This window comes from Oryzias latipes, chromosome 20, assembly GCF_053564925.1.
Source record: "Oryzias latipes strain Hd-rR chromosome 20, Olatipes_Hd-rR_3.1".
Classification (NCBI taxonomy): domain Eukaryota; kingdom Metazoa; phylum Chordata; class Actinopteri; order Beloniformes; family Adrianichthyidae; genus Oryzias; species Oryzias latipes.
In genome coordinates, this window is record NC_136256.1 from 14,677,992 (window position 1) to 14,704,022 (window position 26,031).

General features: G+C 38.3%; 1 protein-coding gene across 2 annotated transcripts in view; it reads right to left on the bottom strand.

Moving 5' to 3' along the window:
- Positions 1-345: 345 nt before the first annotated feature.
- Positions 346-26,031, bottom strand: part of ahrra (aryl-hydrocarbon receptor repressor a) — a 70,878-nt gene continuing 45,192 nt past the window's right edge. The window contains exons 4-9 of one of the 2 annotated variants that reach the window (XM_020712571.3): positions 17,147-17,265; positions 12,746-12,835; positions 8,610-8,751; positions 7,376-7,509; positions 5,237-5,439; positions 346-3,977 (exon numbers count right to left, since the gene is read on the bottom strand). In XM_020712571.3, the coding sequence (XP_020568230.1) occupies positions 2,837-3,977; positions 5,237-5,439; positions 7,376-7,509; positions 8,610-8,751; positions 12,746-12,835; positions 17,147-17,265 (1,829 nt within the window). In that variant the 3' untranslated portion in view covers positions 346-2,836. The remainder of the gene's footprint in view (positions 3,978-5,236; positions 5,440-7,375; positions 7,510-8,609; positions 8,752-12,745; positions 12,836-17,146; positions 17,266-26,031) is intronic. The other variant, XM_011488762.4, reaches the window with a different exon arrangement.

Sequence of the window (26,031 nt, forward strand, 5' to 3'; positions counted from 1 at the left end):
CCAGGAGTTGACACAACCTCTCAGTAAAACCTCATTCTGGGAAATCCGATTTCTAAACAACAAAACCCAAATTGTTTTGATAGGTGAAGAAAAAGTAAGTCTTGGAAGTGAGTGACAGCGTTTTTTTCACTCCTTCAAATATTTTCTTTAGATTGAAGGACCACACTTGGAAAATCTTGGGAAGCAGGTAAGGGTGTAAAAAAACCACATAAACACTATCAGTTCTCTTTTTTTTGATTAATATCGTAGTAAATTTGTTTGTCAGAAAGAAAGGCCAAAAAAAAAAAGACGTCTTCAAAAATAATTAGGTATCAAAATTGACCTATTGTTGATCAAAATCTGCGGTGCGCTTAACAAATACGTTTTAATTCTTTGCAAACATGTTCATTTAGAACGTACATAGACATGCAATTTTCAGGCAGCATGTAGAAAACTTAAGGTTTAAAAAATATTTTCTGAAATGTCATGTGATCTAAGAGGTATACAGAAATAAGAGCAACCATAAATGGGGTTTATAAAACCGAAAAACAATTTAAATAACATTAAAACTTGTACATTTTGAAAAATGTTGGCTTGTTTATTATTGAATTGTAGTTGCAAATTTTATAAAAAGATAATTTCAAGTGTGAACATTGTTGCAGCAGTAGTTTTCGGAAGTGAAATGTAAAACTGTTGTTACCAACATAAATATAAAACCCCTCCTTTAATTCAAAAATTGATTTTTTATGTGTTGAAGGATATATTTTGTATGTATTTTTTTATGTAATTGGTTTATTTTAGTTTTAGCCTCATTTAAATAATGAAACAATAGACTTCATTTAAAAAGTCAGTTATTTAAAGAAGTTTCATTTTTTGTTACTGGTTTTTAACTTCAGATTTACAATGTTTAATGCTAGATTTTATTTTATTTTTTATTTATCTGAACAATAGCTCTTTTTTAAAACCTTTTTAATTATTTATTACCATGAGATTAACGCACATTCTTTAAAACTAACCTGGAATTCCCAAATTTTGCAGTTCCTCAAATGGCCACTGGGGGGCTGGTTTGAGACATTTGCCTTTAATGCTGATGCTAAAAAGCTGAATTTATGATCTGATCGCTTACAAAAACAGTTTTGATGTTTATTGTTTTCAATTTACAACAGACATGGGGGAGAGGGGGTTAATAGTTTGATTTACTGGAGGCATTTCATTTATTAGCAGGTGGGTGGAGCTAACACTCAACTAAACTCATAATATACTTTGTCCCCCCTACTCACTGATGCTATGGAACGCATTGGTGTTTGATAAGATAATATATATTTAATTCACATTATCTTTGATTAAGGCCAAGGTTAAATAAGAGATTTTTTAATAGAGTTTCTAGGTAACAAATTACTCTTGAGTGTGGAATATTTGATTGTTTTATCTTTTAAGAAGTGTCACAATTTTTTTTGCTTCCTTCGAAGTCCTCTTGTCGTCTTTTTAGTCATTTAACAGTCAATAACATTTTAAAAGGAATTTGTTCTCTTAGACGTGGAAGTGTTATTTTTGGAAGCTAATCTAATTTTGCTAACATTGACTGCCATGTGCATAAAAAAAAGCTCAAATTGGTGAATAAGTCACTTCCTACAATGTTATTACCCCATGAAAGTCTGCCTAATCTTTAACTGAAAGCTAATTAAACACCGTGCTGGTAGACAAACCCAAAAGTGCTTGCAATAATCTAATTCTGCGTACCGTGAAAAAATAAATCTTATCCATAAACCGGACAATATGTAGTATTTCTGATTGTCAGAAGAACAACATCTGAACCTGAGCCTCGGGGAAACATTTTCTTGGTCTTGAAAATCCTGGGAAACGTCCCGATCAAAAGCTTTTATCCGTTTATGCATGTGAAAATGATGGGACAAAGCATTTTAATGCACATTGATTTGTTTGTATATCGAACATGTGTGACGGGGAGATAAAAAGGTGATGCATTCCTTGGGGTAAGGTAACTTTATTGTTACCTTAAGGTATTGTAAGGGGTGTTGCCCTTTAAAAGGAGAGAATTAAAAAATCTCTTTAGATTAAAAAATAAAAAACAGCTATTTTAACTATATTTAATTGAATCCATTCATGACTGAATTCAACATCCTCCAATTCTCCCCTCTCCCTCCCAAAACCAACTTTTCTTGATTGTCATGGCGGGTTTTCACAAAACTAGTGTTTTTAAAGGTGAAGATTGTATTAGTTAAATCAGTGATCTTACATTGAAAACAAGAGAAAAGCATTTTTTTGTCAAATCGATTAAAGAACTGACAATTGTAGGACATTTAATTAACTTCATGAGCCAATTAATACTGGATTTTTTAAATAAAGATTTATCTTTATAAAAACGTTTTTTTTAAACTCTGTATTCTTTGTCCATAGACAATCTTAAAAAACCTTTTTAAAGAAAAAAAAACACAAACTGCTTTTCTAAGTATGTTACCAAGAAAGTCACACTTTAAATTACATTATATGGACGTCAAAGGGTTAAATAAAATAAGAAAAAAACAATGTCTCGTAGAAGCTGATGTTGGTACACGTGTGTGAACACACACAAATAAGGTTGCTGGTCAGTTTGCTAAAGCCATTGACAGAAAAATAAGAGCTCTTGTATTCTTGCTTTTGTCCTCCATGAGATAGAAGAGTGTTGAAGAGTTATAGGCAGAGTGATGAAAACTGTAAATAAAAACAAGTGTTGAAACATGGATTATTCCAGATATGCAAACTGAGAACGACGAAAACACGACAGATGCCAAGTCAGTTAAAGCCTTGTCCGCTTTGACCCCATGCAGAGAAGCATCGGCTGTGTGTTGTCTGATTGCTCCTATGGCATGTACATGTAGGGGCTGGACCGCTGGTGCCCCGTGCTCATCACACACGGCATAACGTTCCTTGCTCCAACCATGATGGAGTGGTTTATGTCAGGACCGCTGTCAGACCACGGCGGAGAGTCCATGGGCTCCCGCTTGATTGAATGGATCCGACCATGACCTTTGAACTCATAGGTGCCGTGCTTGTTGTAGTCTGGGTGCATGTAGCTCTTGTTGGGGTTTTGTGGGTAGATGTGGGGGTCCATGTGGTTGACTGATTGGTTGTTGCATAGAGAATCTGAGTGGGAGAGTCTTTGGGGACTGAAGTGGCTGGAGTCACTCAAGTCTTTGTCAGATTTTAAGAGGCGTGCAGCTGTGCCGCCGCCATTGTTGACTGCATAGTTTGGATAATTGCTGTGGTTGTACGGAGGGCTGATTCCCACTTTTCCCCGCTGACACGGCGAATACTGCTGGTCATAGTAATCTGCTTCTGATTTAAGTTGCAAGCCAGAGTTTGGGTCATAAAAGCCGTTGCCATAGCGCCGGTCAATGGGTACTTGGTCGCGGGTTGCCCAGGTTTGCCCATAAACATCGCATCCGTTCTCAGAGTCTGAGTCCTGCTCCACCTTGATGGGCTGCATTGCAGGCATCAGATGTTGGTCGTAGCACTCTGCGTAGTCGCCCTCGCTCTTCACCAGGTCTACGCAGAAGGCGTCTGGATCTGTCGGGAGCTGGACATTCTCGTAGAGCTTGGAGATGAAGACCTCGTTGCTTCTACCGTTGTGACAGCTCGGAGAATAACGATAAGGCCTCCCATACTGACTGGCCCTGTTCAAGCGGTTCGTGGGGATGCAGCCCTGAGCCCCTCTTAGAGGACCAGAGTTCTGCTGCAAGGGCCAGCCTCCACCCATACCGGCATGGAGACCTTTATGAGCCGCCATGGAGGACTTGCAGTAGTTGAGGGGCTCCTCCTGGTTAAGGTAGCCATCAGGGTGGTATTTGTGATTGTCTTTGCAGACGGCATTCCAGGAAGCATGGTGGCCTCGCTGGCTAGCCCCCATATTGGGACAGGAGAGGAGAACAGGGTCAGAAATGTCACCCATCCCTCCGTTTAAGGAGTGCCTCCGCAGGTGCTCTCCACGGTCACTGTGAGGACTGTAGATGGGGTAGGAGAAAGAAAAAAAGACCATTAAGTTACAAAACAAATAAAAATGTGTTTATTGGGACAGTGCTATCAAAACCCCACTGTCCTAACGTCCATGACAGATGAATTACTCAGGTAAATAGACTTGAAACTTTTCTATACAGTAACCCTAAATATCTCAACTCCTACATGTTTCATTTGTCTTCAGCATATCTTAGATTTAGAAATAAGTTGAAAAAATTCTTTAAGGATATTCAAGTTCATTTATATCAAAGGCTGGGCATCTAATTAAGATTTATTTTTGAGAAAATGTGTTTTGTCCCCTCAGGATCCTGCTCCCCTTTTAAAGCCAGCTGGATTTAGCCAACTCCACTATGGGGTGCAGGTAGACTATCATATCCTATCAGCTCATCCATCCATATATTTGTCTTTTCCTTTGATTTATTTCATATGTATTATAGGTTTTATGTTGAATGCTCTTCCTCTGCATTTACCAGGCTTGGGACAGGCGAAAGCAGGACACTCGTTTCTGCCCTGTTGAGACTGCATTTATTTTTTTATTTGTATGTTCGTCTACCTAATTGTCCATCTATCTGTCCGTTCATCCTTGTTTTTTTTTAATCTATTTTATTTCTGTCTATCCCCCCCCCCCCATTTTTCTTTTGTATTTTGTTCTTTTTTTGTTCTTTAGTTAGTGTGTGTGTGTTTGTGTGTGTGTGGGGGGGGGGGGCAGCTGGCTAAAGGGAGCTTGTTCCCAAAAAAATAACAATTTCTTCAGTTGTACTGAGCTGTTTTGGTTTTCCAACTTCCGACTTGGCTCAACAAGCCGCAAAACCTGTTTGAAGGCTGTTGCTACCAAAAGTGGGAGAACGATGAATTTGTTCTAACACCTGAAACAGAGGTGGAAGAAGTGCTGCTGTCTACCAGATGCTATCTCACAAAACACCTGCTGCACTGTTTCACAAACATTTTTAAAGCTTGCATCTAGTTGCACTTTGAGTTCATGTCAACTCCCAAAGGAGATGTTAAAATAAAGTTTTTTTTAAAAAGAGAGTAAAGGGAAGGAGGGGAAAGAATCAAATTTGTTATGAAAAAAATGTGAGATTTTATTTGTGTAGCACTTCACCGACTTCCTACACCTATCTTTGTTAAGGATTTTTCTTTTTTTAGAACATATTTTTTAACTTTTCCTGTACAGCAGCCAAGCAAGCAGATGAATGATGTGAAGAAGGTGGAGGACTTCAACCAATCAGCTTGGTTTTGCTCTTACCTTTGATCCATTGCAGAGATAACCCCTCCTCCCTTGTTCTTTCCCCGCATTAAAATGTTTTTCACTTTCATCTCAGAGATGGGGGGCAGCAAAAGAGGTACAGCGATGCAGAACAGAGCCAGCTGGGGAGGCACTAACACGCCAGAGGCTGTCTTCTTTTTCTGACCATGGAGAAACTTTAACCGACCCTGGAACTGCATGGTCTGGAGCAGAGAAGAGAACACAGGACTGCATGTGATCATGTGCAGATGCTTTTCTTGCTTTGTTAGCGTTCTGTTGGTTTACTGATAACCCGAATGTTTGACCTGCTCCTTTATGGCTTTTCACTGCAAAAGAGGAGGCTGTAACGTCTGATCGGCACAGATGCTCTCAAGTCCTGCTTTGTCTCAAGTCTTGAAACTGAAGCTACGTTCACAGCGCCCATTCAAGTGACCACTTTCACTTTCACTAAATGCGCATTTCGGGCTTCCGCATTCAAAACTCTCGCATTCACGCGAAGCTACGCTTATTTTCAAGACTTTTTCAGGCTCCACATAAAAGGAATTAGCCACTGAACGCACAATGAAAGTTAAACTGAGTCAACCAATCAGGGACTTGGTAGTGAGGTATGGATGGCATCTATTTTTTTCCCACTAAATTGGCAATCGTTTGAAAATTGATCATGGAGAAGAAATTAATAATTGAGGTTTGTTCACAGCTGAAATTATATGACACCAAGTCTTTCATGTATTGGAATGGAGCTGTGGAAGAAAAAGCCTGGAGCAAGATTTATGAGATTTTCACCGCTTGGACATTTCACACCAAAGCTCTTCTAACTGTAGGTGGCAAACATGCGCGAGTAAACAGTAGAAAAAGAGAAAGAAACCCCTGTCTGCTTGTCCAGAGTGAACTCCATGGGCTATTTGCAGGTTTAAAACAGGAAAGTGGAAGGAGTTGTTTCTTTTTGTCAAAATAAGAAATATTAACAAGAATTATTCTGTTTAGTGCATTTTGAATGCGTCTCAAATGCCCGGTGTGAATGTAGCTTTTTGCTAAAACTAAGGATTTGTAGATAGAGATACATTTAGAAAAATTGATATAGTACTGAGAGTAACAATCAGAGAGTAAATCATTTATTTCTGACAAACTCTGTCTCTCCCTCTCTCTCTGTTGTGCTCGCCACTGTCTACCTTTTTATGTACATGGGATACAACGGTCCCGCCCACAACTCAGAAGGGAATTTTTGATAAACCACTGCCGCTCTGCAGAAACCATGTCCTAGAAAATGACAAAGGTTTTAAATTTTTGACTAAAAACAACATAAATGTAATTAAATGACAACTGGGAACGCTTTTACAATAGATCAAAAGATGATCGGAGTGGGTCTCTGATCTGAAAATATTTTAATTATTCTGTTCAATTTTTAATGCCTGTGGAATAAAACTCCAAAAAAACACATGAAGCCACAAGCAGGCTGACACAGTTGGATTTTTAGTGGAAAGGAGAGATGAACTGAAGAGTGTTTGGACCAAACGTGAAGCAACGTTGGCCTTGACTGGCTCAGAATTAATGTCGCTGGGAAAATACAACCACATTTTATTAGAATTAGTATTTGGAAAAGTTTATCAGCCTATAAAAATGTCAAAATACTTAATAAGACTTGAGTCTTACTCCTAAACTACAATCGGCATAGATCGTTTAGTCATGACTGTGCCAAAAGTTGCCTAAGCTTAAATTTATAACCTAATCATATCCTAAATGTAGCGTTAGTCATTTTGAAGTGACAGGAAAAGTCCACAGAATACAAGTATTTTTTTTAGAGATTTATCATTCCTGCTGTGCTTTTAGAGAAAGTTTGCCCAACTTTAAAAAACAAATGCATGCGCTTATGTGTTTTTTTTGCTGCTCTCAAAACCAAAGCAATCATGACTAAAAATCTGTTCCTTTGCTGTATAGGATCCCAAATATATCAAAAGAATCATATAAATAGGGGTATGACCTACATTTATTAATATTTCATGCACTAAAGAGGTCATCACAGTGTTTACTGGGCTGAATCTTCTCCCTGTGAGCTGGACATCTGTTTCAAAAATTGTTCTTACACTTAAATAATCTATAAACTTGTGTTAGCGTTGAGATGTGCGGCCTCAGACCACTCACCAAGAACCCAGAGGTGCTGTCCAAGAGGCATCGGACTCTGGCTAAAAAGCATCTGTTGAGAAAGCAGGAGAGCTCGGGGGGGATTTCTCCCGCCTCCGGGGAGTTGAACAGGCTGCTCACTACAAAGTCCTCACCTGCAACAGTGCACAAAAAAGCAGAGATTTAGTACTGGTAGAGGCATTTTTAAGAAACATTGCCACAAAAAAAGAAGTAACTTTAACTGCGGACACACCGGGCGTTTGACACATGTTGAGGAATCCGCTAAATGCCGGCGTGTGAACGTGGATTTAACTTGCGGTGTTCACACTGAACAAGCAGGGAGGGGCTTTTCCCCTCTTTTTACTATTTATTAGCTCATGTCTGCTACCTACCGTTGGAAGAGGCTTGGTGCAACATTTAATAGCAGTTGGCATTTCCATGAATAAAACGGGGGCGCCATCCATGCGTCACTACCAAATCCAAGTCCCCGATTGATCAAAGTTTGACCCCGTTTCACCTGCAACATGTGTGTTCTGTCTGTAGAGCCAATTTACTGTTTATGAGAACTGAATGGAGTGAGTGTGACATCATCCATAGAAAATGGTTTAAATGGCCTATACCATACAAAGTCCCCTTTTTAAACTTTTAAGTCAATTATAGTGTTCATTCCTCATGAAAAGTAACCCCAAAGCGGTATTTTGATCCATTCACCCATTTCTGAGTATTCTGAGCTAAAAACCACCTCTCTGAGCACCAGCCCCTCCCAACCCACAAAAACGAGCGGGTTGTGACATCCCAAAGTGAGGAACAGCCCCTTCCAGGAAGACACTGCACTGCCAGAACCGCCCCCCGGCTAACACACACACCTACTATCTCCACGTAGCTAGTGACCATCTAAAAGCTTTCCCTTTATATACACAATATGCACATCCATCTTTGCCAAAGTATCGATGCTTTTTTGTTTTTGTGATTCAGAGATCGAGCGGTCTTACTTCCAGGTATGAATTGGAACTGTAAAAAAAACTCCTACTTTATAAAAAATGGGTTCCTTAGTGCACCAAAAGTAATATATTAACAAAGGTATGGATATAGTTTATGATCAGCATGATAAAGGCCCTCAAAGAGATAACATGTAATGTTTGATTTTCACATTTTATAAACAATACAAAAACTATTCATTTTACATATCTATTGTATACATTTCAGTCAAAATCAAAAGTATGCAAGTCGCTGAAGTCATCATAAAGCCACACACCAGCTCCTGATGCTTGTTGGTTTTCTTGTGCAGGCGCCCCCTGGTGCTGTGGAGGACACATAGCCCAGTGGAGCTGGCGCCTGAACTCCTGGCGGTCGTCTATGTGGATGTAGTCAAAGACATTTTGGTGCATCACGTCAGTCTGCAGGCAGGACATTTCGGATTAGTTTGTTGAAGAAAAAAATGTTTGGTTAGTTTTATTATTGTCTGCACTTTGCAGAAGTAGGTGCTGATTTACTGTAGATAGCAAAAGTCAACTATTAAAATTAGTGATCCGTGGAAAGTTGATTATTTCTTTGAACAACATTGACGGTCATTTACATTGAATTTTGTTTAGGGTCCTCGGGGGGATTTGCACGGTTCAACAACAGTCAAAGGGCAGTTAAGAGGCCAGCGAGGGCAGCTGTGTTTGTCAAACATTGCGTGACACCAGCTCCCGAACAGCAGTCCACCCACCCGCCCCACCCGTCGACCAGACTCGCACACAGAGTGAATCGGGTTCCAGTCGGCAGTCGTCATGCCTCGGCCTCCCTTTTCCAGCTAGAGCTTTTGCTTTCTGTCACTCTCTGACAAATTCCTCACTGTAAGGTTCAGCCTTCCCCTCCCTCCTCCTCCACCTTCTCTCCAGAATTTCCACACTGGTGGCACGCGAGGGTTTTTGATCGCCTGCCTGGGAAAACACGATCCCTTCCCACTGTCTTCAGTGAGTTTTCATCCTGCAGCGTGGCTCCCTAACCGCAGACAGACTGAGCATGTGCCCATTGTTGATACTGTAAAAAAATTAAGAGGGGGCGGGGGGCAGAATTTGTGACTTTCATGCTGACCTTCAAAGGCACAGCTCCAGCAACAAACTGCATCCAAAACGTGGAAGTTTCTGCTCCTTTGCAGTTTTTTTTAAGTTCAGCTCGCTTAAATCTTGTCATTTTCTTTTTTTTTTTCTCTTTGCAGCATATTAAACGTCTTTTCTAGGTATAATTGTGGGCTCATAATGCTGAAACGTGTTGTCAGTGCCTTGTCAAGTTCAAGCACAACATAAAAACAGCTCACCGAACAGCGGAAGAACAGAAACAGTCCAGATCATGCAACATTTTGTTTTCTATAAATATGCACACATTTTAACATTTCTCAAAGCTAAATGACTTTTTCACTCGTCTTTCATACTAAGTTTTGCAAAAACAAAGAACGATTGGTTCTTCTGGAAACAAAGTCTGTGGATTTTCATAGAAAATATGTTTAAAAAAAACACTAATGTGTCAACATGCATAGACATTTACGTCCAGTTGCTTGTTTCAAATGAAATTTAGGGGCAGGCACTCTTTCTTTTTTGTCAAAATCTGGTTCTGCTCAATTCCACAGTGTGAATTCTTAATGATGTTTCTCCTAGAGTTAAGCGCCCACATGCAACGTCCCTGGAGGAGCAAAAAAAAAAATTATTAAAAACTCTATAACATCTATAACATCTGACTCAATAATATTCCCAGCATTTGAAGTTAAATGCTTGATAATTAAAAAAAATATTGATCAGGAAGCTTTTAAATTAAACCATGAGTGATCAAAATGTAAGATATCTTTAATAAAAAATAAAAGGATAAAAGTTGACAGGAACTACATCCAATTTAAATACAGAGAATCTTAAAAACTTAATGTGAAAAAATAATGAAATACTGCAATTAAATTACACCCTAAAGGAAATTTTGTGTTGGTTTCTAGGAAAATGTCATTAAATGTTATGAATCCCTTTCTGTCCCATGATTTCCTGATGACACAACTGTTGCATAGTTTGCAGGTTTGGCAAAAAATGTCTTGAAATAAAATCCTTAAGTTCATTTATTCCTTATTAAAAACTATTAAAAACTTAAAATTTGTGAAGCCACGGTTTTTCCTGTGCAAAAACAAGCCTCGCTTTCTGTAATTAATCTCAACTTTACCTAATTAGAAATGGATGACGGCCTGTTAATTGCCCCTGTGACCTTTACACTGAAATATAGGTTGCATGAAAAACATTTCAAAATAAAATATTGTTCATCTTATTTTCCTTTGCCATTCATTCATGACTGCCCTGTGCGCACACACAGAGGTTTCTCAGGCCACTTTGGTTTTAATATCAGTTTGTAGTCTTGTGTGAGTGTGAGCAGAACTTCAGCCCCCGTGAGTTCATGGAGGTGTGTGAGGCTGCACACGAGGGCAAAAGGGGCGCTTTAACACAGAAAAGCACTTAATTCAGGGTTTTGAAGGAAAGCTGTGGTTTTGGTCTCGCAGGGCAGGCGAGCTCGTGTTGATGTCATTCATAATTAACGCACGTATTACCGCTGGAAACGAAAAATCGTTAGCTATTTGTGCGCACACAGATTCACACACTCATAAGTGGACACCCACAGAGTGGACGTCGAGGTAAAGCAAAGGTCTTGGGCCCTCTGCACACCCTCAGCTGGAACTTGGTGGACTCTCTAATTTTCTATGGAGAAATCGGGCGGCAGAGTGGACGAATAAAAGAGGCCGTTTATTCTGGTTCATTAGCTGCTCATCCAAGAGGAAGAGATTTGCTTTTGAGATTCTAGTTTTATGACACGAATCTCTGCTTTTATGTAGCTGGAAGATAACATACCCGACTAACTTTGGCACAGTTTTTCAAATTGGTAATTAAAAGGAAAACGTCTTCATCAAACTAAAAAAAATAGTCATTAAGAGCGTTCATACTTTTATTGGCCAAAATTGTAACTTTTTGTTTATTAGAGTCTTAGTTTTTATGCTCATCGTGTACATTTTTTTCGTAAAAATACATGACATTTTGATTAGAAAACTGCAAACTGCATGATTAATTAAGGAAAATAAAGTTCAATTAATAATTATTTGGTTAATCATTGATTAAAATTAATTTAATTGATTCAAATTATTAATTTTTTAACCCCTTCATGTCTGAGTCTATTTTTTATTGTATAAAGAAATTCTCTTTTGTGGGTTTTCTTTTCAAGGTGATGCTAAATTACAAAAAGTCCTGGAGTCAACATTACGTTACAAATAAGCAACATTCAGCGTGAAGGGGTTAATTAATTATACGTTAAAATGAAAAATGTAAAAGCAAGTACTCAGCAATCATTTGCACTTTTTAAAATAAGTTATTTTACACACAAAAATAGTAACCATGTTAATAATGTTAATATTTAATACGACACTAAACTTCACTAAAACACACACAATTAAATTAAATATGAAGGGAAAATACATTTAACTTTTAGATTCCTGATCAGAATCTGTTTAATATCCATGTAGTTTGGTTAACCTTATTTTTTGTGATTGTTTTTCAGTCAACATTTAACTCACATAAAATGTTTCTAAATAAACACATTTTATTAGTAGATCAATAGATAATAGTAAACTTCCAGTCAGTGGGAAAAAGATTAAAAGAAAAATTATTGGTAATTAAATAAAAAATAAAATAAAAAACTTTTTAAAGTAGATTAACAGTATGAAATGTAGATTCAAAATTTTATGTGTACGTTTTTGAAAATTTGACATTAAATGATAAATTAACTATTAAAAAATTAATATCATCTTATTTACACACTATTCGGAACTAACAGGACTTTCACAAATATGTAGAAAAAATTGGATTTGTTGCAACAGGATATATTCAAACATGGGTATTAAAAATATCTAATATTTCATCTTTTGTTCTTTAATGATGAAAATAAAGTTTCCCTTATGTCGAGTGATTGATACATTTTAAGAGTTTCTTGACCATCTTTGATAGTTCAGAATATTGTTACAGGCATGCAGATGTGCTCCTGGTTGATCAATGAAAGCTGAACTATAATGGTGAGACTGGATGGGACCAGGAGAAAAGGAAATAGGTTTTTGCTGCCTTTGTGTGACCAAACTGTCAACAGGAACAACTGTTTATCTCGGCGTCTACCTTTTGTAAAATCACAGTTCCTGAATGTTTACAAGCTAAAAATATGAACTCTTGTGTATAAATTGTGATTAAGTCGGTGCATGATTTGGATATGAGTCACCTTTTCATAGTGAGAACAAAAAAAGAGGAACTAAGCAAACTATTTTGTCACAATTGTCACAGCATATTCAGATTCATTACAAAATAAAACACAAAATGTGTATGATTTAAATCCTGGACTCACCTGATGAAATCCTAAGTAGTCCACAATAGTTGAAGAAGCATAAAAAACCATTCCATCGCTGCTCACCACCAAGGCAAAGCCTGTCAAAGACTAAACACACACACAAAAACAAGAGATTTATGGACCGAGTCACTGCAGTTTGTGAAAGGAATAGACATTTTCTTGTCAATCCAACTTTTGATGACAGGAACATGTTAAAGTCCAGCTGTCTTTTATGTTTGAAGAATTCTGGTTACTGTTGAATTTGAGTGCAAGTTGACATTCATCTAATGACATTATGTTGCAAAACACACATTTAACAGCAAATGACCAAAATTACAAAAATTTGGAGCATTTTGGACATAAAAAGCAATTAATACATTTTTTTAAATTTGTGATACAAAATTAGCTTTTGTTTTTAGACTTTATAGGTATTTATTTATCAATCATCATCAATATAATCTGTTATATTTTTTGATGGGGCAAAGTAATATGGGTATTAAGAATAAGGCTTTTTTTCTGTCAAAGTCTGTTTTTTTCTTATTTATTTTTTTGCATTACTGAACGAATAATTATTATCAGTGATTTTTTTGTTGAACTATTTTTTTCCTTTTATAAAGTGCACCGTAAGGCTTCAATCAAATGAGGAGAGATGGACAGATGGCCAGAAATTAAAACAAGGAAGGAAGAAAAAGGCACAGAGGAAGGAGGCCTTTGAGAGAGTGTGAATGTTTATGCATGTGCTGTGATAGCGTGACAACGGCAAGGCCACTCTTCTGCTGCCAGAGTCTGTCACTTCCCTTCACAGCGAGACTGTGCAGGTCTTTCCTGATGTGTGAGCGTGTCAGTTTATTCAACACGGTGTACATCAATATGGCCTCAAACTCTGCCCCCCCCAACCTCCTGATTCCCACTTTTCCCCCCACCTTGCGATGACCTGAGTGGCCCCGTGGGTAAACGTCTCGCCCTGGCCACCGCACCACGCTCCACCTGAGCCCACCCGGATGACAAACTCAGATAATCTGCGGTTTGGAGATGCGAAGGTCAGCTGGGTTTTACACTATTGGGTCATTCTTCAACCCAGTTCTCGGATTAATCCTGTTGGGATACTATTTTTGGGAGCAATACTAATTTTTTGAGTTGTAGTGATTTAATTTTAAACCAATTTAGGTTTTTTTCCTTCGTTAAAATTACCTTAAAAAAATTGAGTCCCTCTTTAACTTTGGAGTTGGGTTAAAAACAACCTAACTTAGGTTATTTTTAACTCTGGAGAATTTAGTGTGTTTGTATTTTTGAAGCATGTAATAATAAATAATGACAATGTGATCGAATGAAGAAAACAAAAGCAGAAGAAGGGATGGTAAAGAAAGGAAGGATGAGGGGGAGGTAATGGGTGCTGTTGATGGAGACAATGTTTGACAAGTTCAACTGGCACATGCCCCCCAGGTGACCCCAGCACACACACCGCCACAAAAACACACACGCACAGACATGAGAGGAGTACTCCAGCAATTTTTACTCCTATAAATGCAAAAACCTAAAGCCTTTATGAAAAAGTCTAAATAACTGCCAACACCAGCCTACAAGCAACACCACCCAAAATGTCTTTTACTTTGAAAAACCCAATCCAAATTGCACATTTCTCCTTCTAAAGAGTAGTTCTGTCCATTTAGAGCCCAGGAAAACCCATGAAAAAAATCCTAAATATAAAAAATATGTTAACTTGGTTTTATGATTTCCCACAAGCCCAGAAAAGGGCCAGAATTTGCGCGTCGGGTTCGCGCAGGTTTATTTAGCCATCTTGCCTTTTCCCGACTCGCCTTCCAAGTTGCTGAGATGCCACAATAAATTCCTGCTGGACTTTGACAGTTTTACTCTTCTGGAACAAATACGCTTGAGACTTTTGACCCTCCACACGAAGAAAAAAATAAAAAATCCACACAGGCAAACGCAGTTTATTATGGGAGCTGAATATATTAGTTTTCAAAAAATAAAATAGCAGGCTAATTTAGGACAGATCACGCGTTCGCTTTATAACATGTCCAGAAACATTACAGGGACAATACATGTAGCCACACCCGACAACCATGTAGCTACTCTAATTTATTTTACCACTGCATGGTTGGAAAGTACAATGGAAAGAAAGAAGAAATACTCTGCTGTAGTATTTATTATTGTATTTTCATTAACCAAACAGAAAAGATCCATAAATACAAAGAAGATAAACAGCCCTGCTATTGCATTCTCTCTCTACGATTTCATGTTTTGTTTTCTTTCTTTCTTCTCATCCTCATTTCTGACACATACTAAAGCCTTTAGGTAATGGAAACAGGCACCTGCTGTTGGCCCTCCCCATGAAAAATCTGCAACCTTGACTCTCAAAATGGCCCACGGGACACTAACCTCCAAAACTTAAAAGGCGCTTTGCACGCAAATTCCATAGTCATAAAAATATTATAGATTTGGATGTGGAGGGGGGGGATCAACATGTGGTAGGAGAGGGGTACTAGGGCGGCTTGTTCTGGGCGTCATTTTTTTGACCCTTTAGCTTTTTCCACGCTCAAGCTGAAGAGTGGATAAACATTTTACAGGATCTATCTTTTCTTGCACGAATCCCCCCAAAAAAGTGCAAACTATTTAAAATAAAAAAATAATTAGAAAATATTTTAAATTTTGAAAACTGTTTTTTTATTATATATGTTTTTTTATGTCATTATTTTTACAGTTTTTTTTTTGTTATTGTCGTTAAATCTAACAAAATAAAAGCATGTGCAGTGTTATTTACTTGTTTTTTTGCACACACACACACACAAAAAATTAAATGTATAATCTTTGTAGGATGTTATTGTTTAGAACGTTTAGGCGTTTTAGACTTTCCATCGTTTTAACAAGAGCCCAACTTTCTTGTAAGTACACATCAGATGCAAAATCTAAATGACCAAAAACATTAACTTAAGACATTCACATCATGTTTTCTGGTCTTCAACTGCTTGCATGAATTGAACTGTCACTTCTGCATGAGTCTTTGCTTTTTCTGACTGTTGTTAGATCCAATCCATTTGAATTTCAATGTTTTCATATTTGAAAATTAAAAGTAAAAATCCTAATTTTTCACCCAAATGTTTTTATTTAAATAATCAGTTTCCTTTTTCTGAGTTTTAAGCTTTTCAATATTTTTATCGTCATTATTCTTCTATTCACCTAGTCCCAGTAAAATTGTAAAACTGCACAAAAAATTTGCTTTTTTCAATGCAAATTTAGGGACAAACTTATGCATGGCAATACAATACATTGCCTTGATTATTTTTTTAAAAGTTTAAATAAGTTATAAGCATTTAAATTATTTGCAATTATCAATCAAAGATATGTTTTGTTCATATTGGTCCACTTTTTAATTTACTATTGATTTAAATTAAGGAAAATAAACATTAAAAACAGGAAAAATCACTGTTTAATGCAGCTACACTCTATTCTAAACAATGCACTGCTGAGTATTGATATACTTGTGTGAATTGCCACGTCAGATAGAGGGTAAAGTTATGTATATATTAAACCACCAGGTTCAAAAATCTGCTTTTTGTCTGTTTGGATTTCTTCACAAAGCTTTTCACGAGGCCGCAGAGGAGGACGAGTCACACAACATCATCACGGTCAATCTAACCGTTTCTTCTCGGCCCCATTGAGAGCTATAAAATGTTAACAGGCGCATCGGTTGTGAGTTTTTGTCTGAACGCATCGATGTTGAACAACAGTGTCAGTTTGTTTCTTTGCAAAGTCGATGGAGTGTGGAAAGTGAAATGAAGATCTGATGCCTCAGCAGCTCCCACGAGGCCGCCTGCTGCCATAACTGTCCGAACGTGACGTTACTCCCGTGCACGAAGCATTAAAGATTAAAGCCCAGGTGTCCTGATGTCTCAAAATAACAAGAAAGTGCTCGTCACATGCTGTTGGTTCTCCAAAAGCAGACGAAAGAAAAGCTCTTCTTTATGAATCCATTCTAAACCTCATTAAAGGTCTCAGGTCAAGTGACTGAGAAACAAATCAGCTCGCTCCTCTGATGAGTCCTGACAGGCTTAGTGTGCTCTTCTCACTCCCTTCTGCTCACTTTCACACAGGAGCACATGCATTCAGACAGAGATGCTCCCACATGGACACACACCCACTTCACCGGCTGCACGGGCCGCCGGCGTGCCGGAGTCCCATCCGCCTCCGTCAGCTCTAATGCTGCCGTCTAGCTACTGTGTCACGCAAGAGGTCACGCCAAAGGGCAACACACAGACAAATCTTCTTACAGCTCTGTTTGCCAACTGCAGACTACTTCACTGACATGCAGGGAGCAGGAAACTACAACTTCGACAAACCAGTGTCGTTTACGTTTGCCAAAGAGAGAGGCGCATGCAAAATGACAATAGAACTTCTTACCTCCAAGAGGAGGTTGCTCTCGCTGATGGTGGCGTCTAGAGAGACGCTCTCTTTCCTGGGGTTGGGGTTGGAGGACGCTGAGCCAATCATCTGCTTTCTGGAGGTCTTCTCTTGACTCGCTGCAAAATAATACAAAAGAAAACTTGGTTTAGTAAAATCGACAATCTGGACCAATTCATGTTTTTGATTGCAAACTCAACGTAAGTACTTATGACGTGATACAATCTGAAAACACAACAATAAAACAGAATGGATAAAAATTTTCAGTTGAATAAAATAAAATAAAAATTGTTTTCCTTTTTTTCCATTTTAAATTAAAAAGAAAATCTTTCACACTTATTCCCTTTAAACCAAAATAAAAAAGTAAAAACAGTCAAAGTTTTTTTTATTAAACAAACTTGATTTTTGGTTTAAATTTTATCAAATTATTTTGACCACACAATAATTTAAATTAATAATTCCAAAAGTATTAAATGAATTATGGCAGTATGACCCAATTATAATAACTATAATAAAGGAATTAAAAAGTGCAAATGGAGACCTAAAAACAAAACACAAAAAACTTGTTTGTCATTTACTTCACTTTAAAAGCAAATAATATAATCTGTAATAAAATCGTGACAAAATGTAATATAAAATATTGTTTGAATAATAACTGATTATAGTGAATTAGCTTTTCTTGCAGTTCCTTGACATCAGCTGATCTGCATTAATTTATTTCCAACTGTAAAATATATATTTCTGAGAATTCTATCATATTGTATAGAACTTGTAGAACTTGGTCCATGTTTCCTGCCTTGTAAGTTCATCTTCATTCCACTAGGGGCAGTAGAGGAGCTTCTCCTGCTCGATTCGAATTGGCTGCTTTTGGTGGGAAAGGTTTTGCTGATTTTCAAGACTTTATGGTGAGAAAAACCTCATGTATTATTAAAAATGATGACTGAAATTTTGTTGATAATTAGTTCCTTATAATACTGTTGCACTGTGTTAAAAATGTGTGGATCAAATTTGAGATTGTGAATAAAAAAGGTGCTTTTTTTCCTTAAACACATGTCAATCCTTCAAACTAATTTTGTTGTGAGTAAAAATGGCCCAACCTATATGTAAAGTATATAAAATATATTGCAACATTTTTTGTGGATTTCATCAAGGGGTTTAAAAACATCTTAATTACAAAAAATGCAGAGCAAATATCAACCTGCCAAGGAAAAACGGACAACATTATATAAAATCAGGAACCGCTCAAAGACAAAGTGGGGACTAAAACATTTTTCAGCGTCCTGGTGACGTCCAGTCAAAGCAAAGGCACTGTGTGGCTTTGATTCAGGTTGTTTTCTGTTAGATAAAATGTCAAATGATCTATCTGGTCAGTCTTATACATGTTCTTTGTCATGTTGCACGTATGCGGCATGTTTGCGTGATCGTCCCGTGGGTGTGCTGCCAGGGTCATGTGGGTCACTCAGAGATCAGCCCCTTTGCTCCATCACTTATTGTAGCAATCACAGATTAGTCACGCAAAGCACATACACACAAGCGCCCGAGCCACAACTTCATTAGGAAAAAAAGCTATGATCTGTGTGCGAGCATCGCCTGACGCTAACCCCCCCCTCCACTGAATAACCTCATTACGGTGACCAATTCTTCACCCTTTGACCTTTTACTGCCCTCTGTCCATCGCTCCTCCTTAATTAACCTTTTTCCTCTTGCCACTAGTTTGATAACAAGTTTCATGAGGATCCCCCCATAAAATGACAATAATTACTTGTTTGAGGGGGTTGCAGCATCCTCAAAAGGCACCAAAGCCAGCATCATTTGAACTTTTTTGTCCTCACATCTGCTACAGACCACCACGCACAAATAAAATCCATTCATTCAATCACCACAGTATCAAATGGACGCCATTTGGAAGGGAAAATGAATCTAATAACCGTCTTTATTGTCGTCCTTCAACACCAAACGTATTTTTGTTTTCTCTCGCACTGCAGCTTCTGGAGAGGATAAGGCGTCAGGAAAGACAAACACACTGGATGATTAATCATCGGGCCCGGCCTTTTCTACCCCAACAATACAGGCTTTTATTCAATGCCGTTCGCGTCGTCAGGTTTGCTTTTCTTTGCCTCTATTTTTTACATTTCTGATCCAATAAGGAAACGAAAGAACGGCGAGGTGCGCTTTTGCTGTGTGTGTGTGTTTGTGTGTGTGTGTGAGGGGTGTGAGGTAAAAAAAGGGTTGAGCAGGAGGATGTGGATGAGGCCAAAAGGTGCTGCTGAAGTCCAGTTCCTTTTTAGCTTCCAGGTTTTTCAATTATAAAAATCTCAAGACCTTAAATTTTACAATCTGAGCATCATCTGAGTCGAGATTTAAACTGGTTTAAAAAAGAAACATTCAAGATGAGTCACTATTTTGGGAAACCTTGTTTTTGATTATTTTTCCATCTTTTTTTAGCATTAAAAACCAGAAACCAAATATTTTTTTTTTCCAAAAAGATACATATCCTAATGATGTATATTCCAGAACCCAGAGATAATTGTAAGCAAAATTATCAGCAATTATATATTATTTTAAAACTTTTTGAAGAAAAAAATAATAATAATAAAAACCCCGTAAAAGGAGGTAGCCTACCTGTCAAACTCTTTTTTAAATTTTCTATTTATTTTTTTATTATAGGGTCTATATCATGCTATTATTAAGCCTTTCAGAGTAAACCATATCCATTTATATGATAATATATTATCTTTTGCACACTAAAGAACACATTTTTAATGAAATATGAGTTAATTTTGCAGCCTATGTTCCTACCCGGGAGTAAGACGACTGGATCTCTGAGACACCAGTTTTTGCTCCTTGTGGGTGCCGCCCATTTCCTGCCATCAACCTAGAGTCAGCCTCTGATATGAAGAGTTGAGTTGTTAGCATGTTCTTTATTAGCTATGGTTATCTGAATAATTGGTCATATGTTGTGCCATTATACTAGATTCCTCCTATGCCTCATGAAGCGTGCATAGATTACGTCTTTGCCAATATCACGATTTGCCTTTCAAGATGAAATCTGTTTCTGGTCCCACATTTTGTTAAATACAATTGTCCCCAAAGTGGCTTGTACATAAGTTTTTCTTCTTTATTATACTTTTTTTTTTGGCTGCTGCGGCATATACTCCAGAGTGACTTATAGTCCCAACAATGCAGTATTTTTTTTTTACATTATACGCCTTTTTAATCTTATTTTGTATTTGTTTATCTATTCATTTACTGCAACCAAATACTTTTCTGTGTGCACAGAGTAAATTGCAAAGTAAATCTTGATCTTTATTAGGCAATTAAATTCCACCCAAACACAGCCAGCCATTATCTGGGTTCCTGGCTCTCTTCAGCAGCATGGTGCCATCTCTTGGCAGCTGATTTCAAGTTGTAAAGCAGACCTGGACATGGAGTGGCTGAGCACCACAATGGTCCCTCCCCTCCTACAGGGCTTGCGTGAGTAGAGAAAACTCTGTGTGTCTTTGTGTGTGTGTGTGTGTGTGTGTGTGCAATGGGTTTAGGCTGGCTGGCCGCCACCTCCTTTGCCTGGTCCCGCCCCTTCCCTCAGAGCTCTTCTTCTGTGGGTGTGCATGTCTCTGTTTCTCTCCGCCGGCACAGAAAAAATCCACAGAAGAGAGACCAATACCAACACACAGAAAGAGAGAGAGGAGCAGGACGATCAAAGGCTGGTTGTCACGCGAGCGAGCCGTCTGTCAATCTCCCCCCCCTTCCTCCTGACAGGCTGATGGCGAGCAGCCAGGGCCTTGCGTGCAAGCCGCCGAGCCACATTAACCCATTAAGAATTTCATAATAGCAACAGCTGTTAAATATTGATGACTGCTGGCAGGCGCTCAATGGAGTTCTGCAGAAAAGGTTAAGCTTGCGCTGTAATGGTAGTTAATACTTTGTTATGCCAGATTAAATGTCCGGATCTCCATTCCAGACCACTTTGACTTTTGTTTTTCCTAGAAAAATAGATTTACAGTAAAAAGGGATTTTTTTCCAATAATTTTCTGAAGTCAAACCGGTTCAGACATTTCCACTACACACTAAATGCTCATGTTTTTGTTCAGTTTCCAATTCCAATCTTTTTCCATATTGTTTTGGATGCCAATATTTCCCTTTTGTCATGATTACATGTCAAAAGTCGAACCGCTTTGTTGACAAAACAACATCCACGTAAAGTACTTTTGTGGGAGGGATTGCTGGAATTACAAATATTCATCTTTCAGAGAGGATTATGCAGTGAGTGAGTGATGTTTGAGGGTGGGGGGGGGGAGTGTGTGTGTGCACACACACAGGGGAAGCCTAATCTCTGAAGCAGCAGAAAATTTGATTCCTGAACAGAACATAAACAAAAGCCCTGCTTGCACATTTACATACGGAGGTGAAAGGGAGGTGTTGTTTTCACAAAGCAAACAGGATCATACGAGACGAAGATCAAGATCTGAGCTCAATTGTTTCCACCTTTTTGTTTTAGTTGGCGAGCCGACGCCAACACACACCAGGCCTCAGGCAAAACAGACTTGAATGGCAGCCTTTCTTCTGGGCTGCTACTGTATGTGGCTTGACTGCAACATAAAACTGCAGTTTTCATGGCAAACTATTACTGGTGTTGTAACCTAGAAGAGATCCACTTGCTTCTATAAATAGCCTCTATAATTGATTCTGGCATGAACCTTCTAAAGCTGCGTTCACACCCGCCTCGGTAACGCGCGTTCAAGCGGCCTATTCCAATGAAAAGTTTCTGTAAATGTTTGTTTCGGGCTTCCGCGTTCAAATCTCCAGTCTTTACGCGTCGCTACGCAAGTTTTTAAGTCTGTTTTTAGGCTCTACATACAAAACGTTTTTAAAACTGATCATAGAGTGGAAAATAATAACTGTAATTTGTGCCCGAGCAGAATTCTATGACACCAAGTCTGCCATATAATCGGAAAAGAGCTGTGAAAGAAAAAGCCTGGAGCAAGATTCATACCACTTCAACATTTTACATCAAACCTCTTCCAACTGTTGGTACTACATGTGCTAGTATTGGGTAGCGACAATCCAGTGTGAACACCGTATTCAAAATGGATGTTCAAGAACCTGCGTTCAGCGCGTACTTGAACGTAGCTTAATGTGAGCATGATGTTTGTCTGTTAGGCAAAAGTGCTTCTCTGATGGAGCCACCAAAAGAGCTAAACACGAGTTGCGCCAGCTGAAATGCTGTCTAAACACTCTTTAATTTGCCCTGTCAAGCTTTGGGAAAATGAACCACGACCTAAGCCAAATGTGTTGCAATACTTACACAGACAATTAACAAAAAATAACAAAATGCTAACAGCTGGAGGCTCTCCTCTCAGACTTACAGGTTGCATCTGAGCCATGTTGCGTGAGATGAGCCTGTTATGTGAGAACTTTTTTTTTTTCATTTGACTGAACCCAAATGAGTGTCTGGTAAGTATAGAAGGAATGAGAAACTCTACTTTTTCTGTCTTTACTGGGGATGTGACGCGTCTCACCAGCCACAACCTTGACCATGGCCCCTTAGCTTACTCACGGGGGTTAGAATCCAGATACAAAATCTTTCATGAGTCATATTTATTCCAGAAATGACGGTGTTGGGAGGCAGAATGACAGCACATGTGCCCTCACTCTATGTCCAGTGACAAATAGACAGTGAAAGCGGACTTCCTGGTAGAAGACTGAAATAAAAAGGTCAGTAGATGACGATTGTCTGCACACTTGTGTTTTTATATTTCTGTATGAACTCCACAACAAGGCCCCTCTTTGTCCAGACTTCTTGTTTTTTGTGAAGGTCCCACCCTGATCATATTTTAATCTACTTTAAAAGCGTTTCCAGTGATCATTTAATTATGATTATGCCATTTTTAGCCAAAATGAAAAAAATCTTTGTTGTTTTCTAGGACATAGTTTCTGCAGAGCGGCAGTAGTTTATTAATGTAATTAACCTCTGAGACTTTTAGTGCAGATTAAGCCCACCCCCTTTCCCATCATCCATCTGCTTTACACTCTCCCTCTAGCTTAAAGCCCCTCACAACCCCAACATAACATTACAAAACAAAATGGTGATTAATATTGGAGCAATCCAGCTGTACAGTTTTGAACCAGATGCCAACTTGGCTGAGGAAAACAAAGATGTTCATGTTTGTCTACAAGTGGATGCATCAGAATGGAGCGGAGCAGGGAGTTTGTGGGCTGACGTTGTAGGTTCTGTTGTAGGTTTTTCCAACAGCATTTTTTTGGCTGCTCCTTATACACAGTGATTTGAAAAAAGAAATACTCAGAAATGCTATATTAAGCTTAATTTTTCTATACAGATCTCCTCCATCATCAGAAAAATGCCACAAGAACATTGTCAAAAACAAACACAAAAAGCTGATTTTTATGGAACTGTCTTGAGACTTATATATAGTACTACTCCCACTTTTTCTCAGATGCAACCATGTCTGGATGGCATGCATACAGGAGAACACAACATCCACAAGACCCTCATTATTGCTATAATTGATGCTTGCGTGTCGGGGTTTGTCTGCTTGCTGCCTCTAAAAATAGCTTTTCCTCGAATTCTTGTTTTGTTGAGCATGTCTGTGGCCTTTTTCTCTTTCAAGGAGCTGGTGGTTAATAAACATTTCATTCAGGAACCCCACCGGGCCACAATAAAGAACAGGCTTTTTACTCTCACAGGGAATCTCTGTGAAGCTGGAATCCTTTTCCTTATACTGTCCTGTACATGTGAAGTATTCCTTGCTGCTGCATAGACAGTTCATTTTTTTGTTTATTTAGGCATACACAAATGAAAATCTACAGAGAACTTTTTAATAAGTTTTTTCTTTAAATCCTCAAAGCACGAAGTAACCAGTTAAACGATTGCAGTACAGTTTCGGCCCATTGAAGCAAATAATAATGGGCAGATGGTCGCTCAAGCTGAATTTACATGGGATGGAAAGTATGCTAATGCTGCTCTTGCACGCAATGCTAAACGAGTGCTAACCACTACAAGAGGCAGAAAGGAGAATTTATGACTTCATCGAATTGTGCTGATTCTTTCAAGTTGGCCTGATAGAGGCAGAGTTTAAAGGAAAAAGGAGCGAGTTCAGAAAACTGTTCATTTGAGGCAAAAAGATCAATTAATTTTAGTTTAAGGTTAATGAACATGCCAATTGGCAAAAGGTTAGAATTGCTAGCATTGAAAGAAAACAGTGTAAAAACACAATGGATGCACTTTTTCTACTTTTAACTGTCAAACATGTCTTAGAAACACTTACTTCTCATAGGAAATAAAAAATAGCTTCTTAGTTTTAGCTGTGTCGTTGTATTTTCACACAATATATTTCTAATTTCCTTTTTGTGGGATGAATATAAGGGTTATCTTATCTTATCTTAAGCCGAGATATTTAATATTGAAAAAAACACTGATGTAGACGTAGTGTTTTCTAAAGGCAGGAGATGGCATGATAGCTGTGATGCTATCATGCTTTATGTAAGTTATATATAATGTCAATAAGCACTTGTGTTGTGTTATTTAATGCTGTCGCCTCGCTTGTGTACAGAACTTTTTGCTGTTTTGGAGTGTCTCTCTACAAAGTTGAAAGAACAAACCTTAAAGACCAATGAAAATTGGTTTTTGGTGTATTTAAGACATTCCTGTAGCATTTACTGATGATGGAGGAAAAAGTTAAAGAAAATTCAGCTTCAAATTGCATTTCTGAATATTTCTTTATCCAAATCGTTGTGAATCAGGCGCAGATGATAAAATTATGTTTGAAAAAGATCGTTTTTGTGACGTAGATAACAAGCTGGGCGGGTCACAAGCTTCCTTCTCTGCTCCATTCTGATGCATCCACTTGTAGACAAATAGATCCATGTACATCTTTGTTTTCCCCGTAGGAGCTGGAATGTGGCTCAAAACTGTACGGCTGGATAACTCCAGTATTGCTTGCCATTTTTGTTGCACCAGTAATGTCAGGTTGGGAGTGTGAGGCATTATAAGCTAGAGGGAGAGACAGTAAATAGAGAGCTCTCACTTAAGGGTGACAGAAAGGGGGCAGGGTTGCTCAGCACCACAACTCTGAAGTGAAATTCTGATGAACTATTGTTGGACTGCAGAAAGTATGTCCTAGAAAAGGACACGTTTTCAGATTTTGGCTAAAAATCATAATAATAATAATAAATCATAATTACAAGACCACAGGAAATGCTTTTAAAATAGATCGAACCATGATCGGAGTGGTTCCTTTGCTCCAAAATTCCCAAAGAATTGAGCAGTTGTGGTCATAAACAATGCTTCTGTAATCAGGGATGAGCGCCTAGTCATGAATAATAAAACACAAAAACTAGGTGCAATCTCAAGTTGCAATCTCAGTCTGCAACGTTTCCTAGAAGCTACAAGGAAAAATGAATGAACTGTGTGGCATGGAACGGATTCCTAGTTTCCAAAACTCCCCACAGAGTTATCCTCAGTTTTTTTTATACATTTGGGGGACGAAACACGTCTCCTTTTAATTACATTTAAGGTTTAAAGTAAGCATGATTTGTTGAACCTGCCTAGCTTCTCTTCTCTGATTTCTTCATCTCACTATGTTTCCTCTAGAGGCAGTTTTTTAAATGCACTTGGCAGCTTTGCACATGAAGTGAGAAAAATAATCTTCCCATTCAGAGTGGCGGCTTGTGTAAAGAGGTCAGACGATTGTTTGTGTTTGTTTACCCTAAGTAAAAATCTCTTTAGTTGGTTGGGAATTAAATATAGCATAAACATGCACGTATACACTCGGAGCATCACGCTAATACCAGATGCCAGAAATTGGAGTGGCGACCGAGCGGCATCTGGCATCTCTCCTCACTTTGCCTCTTTTAGCATGCTTGCG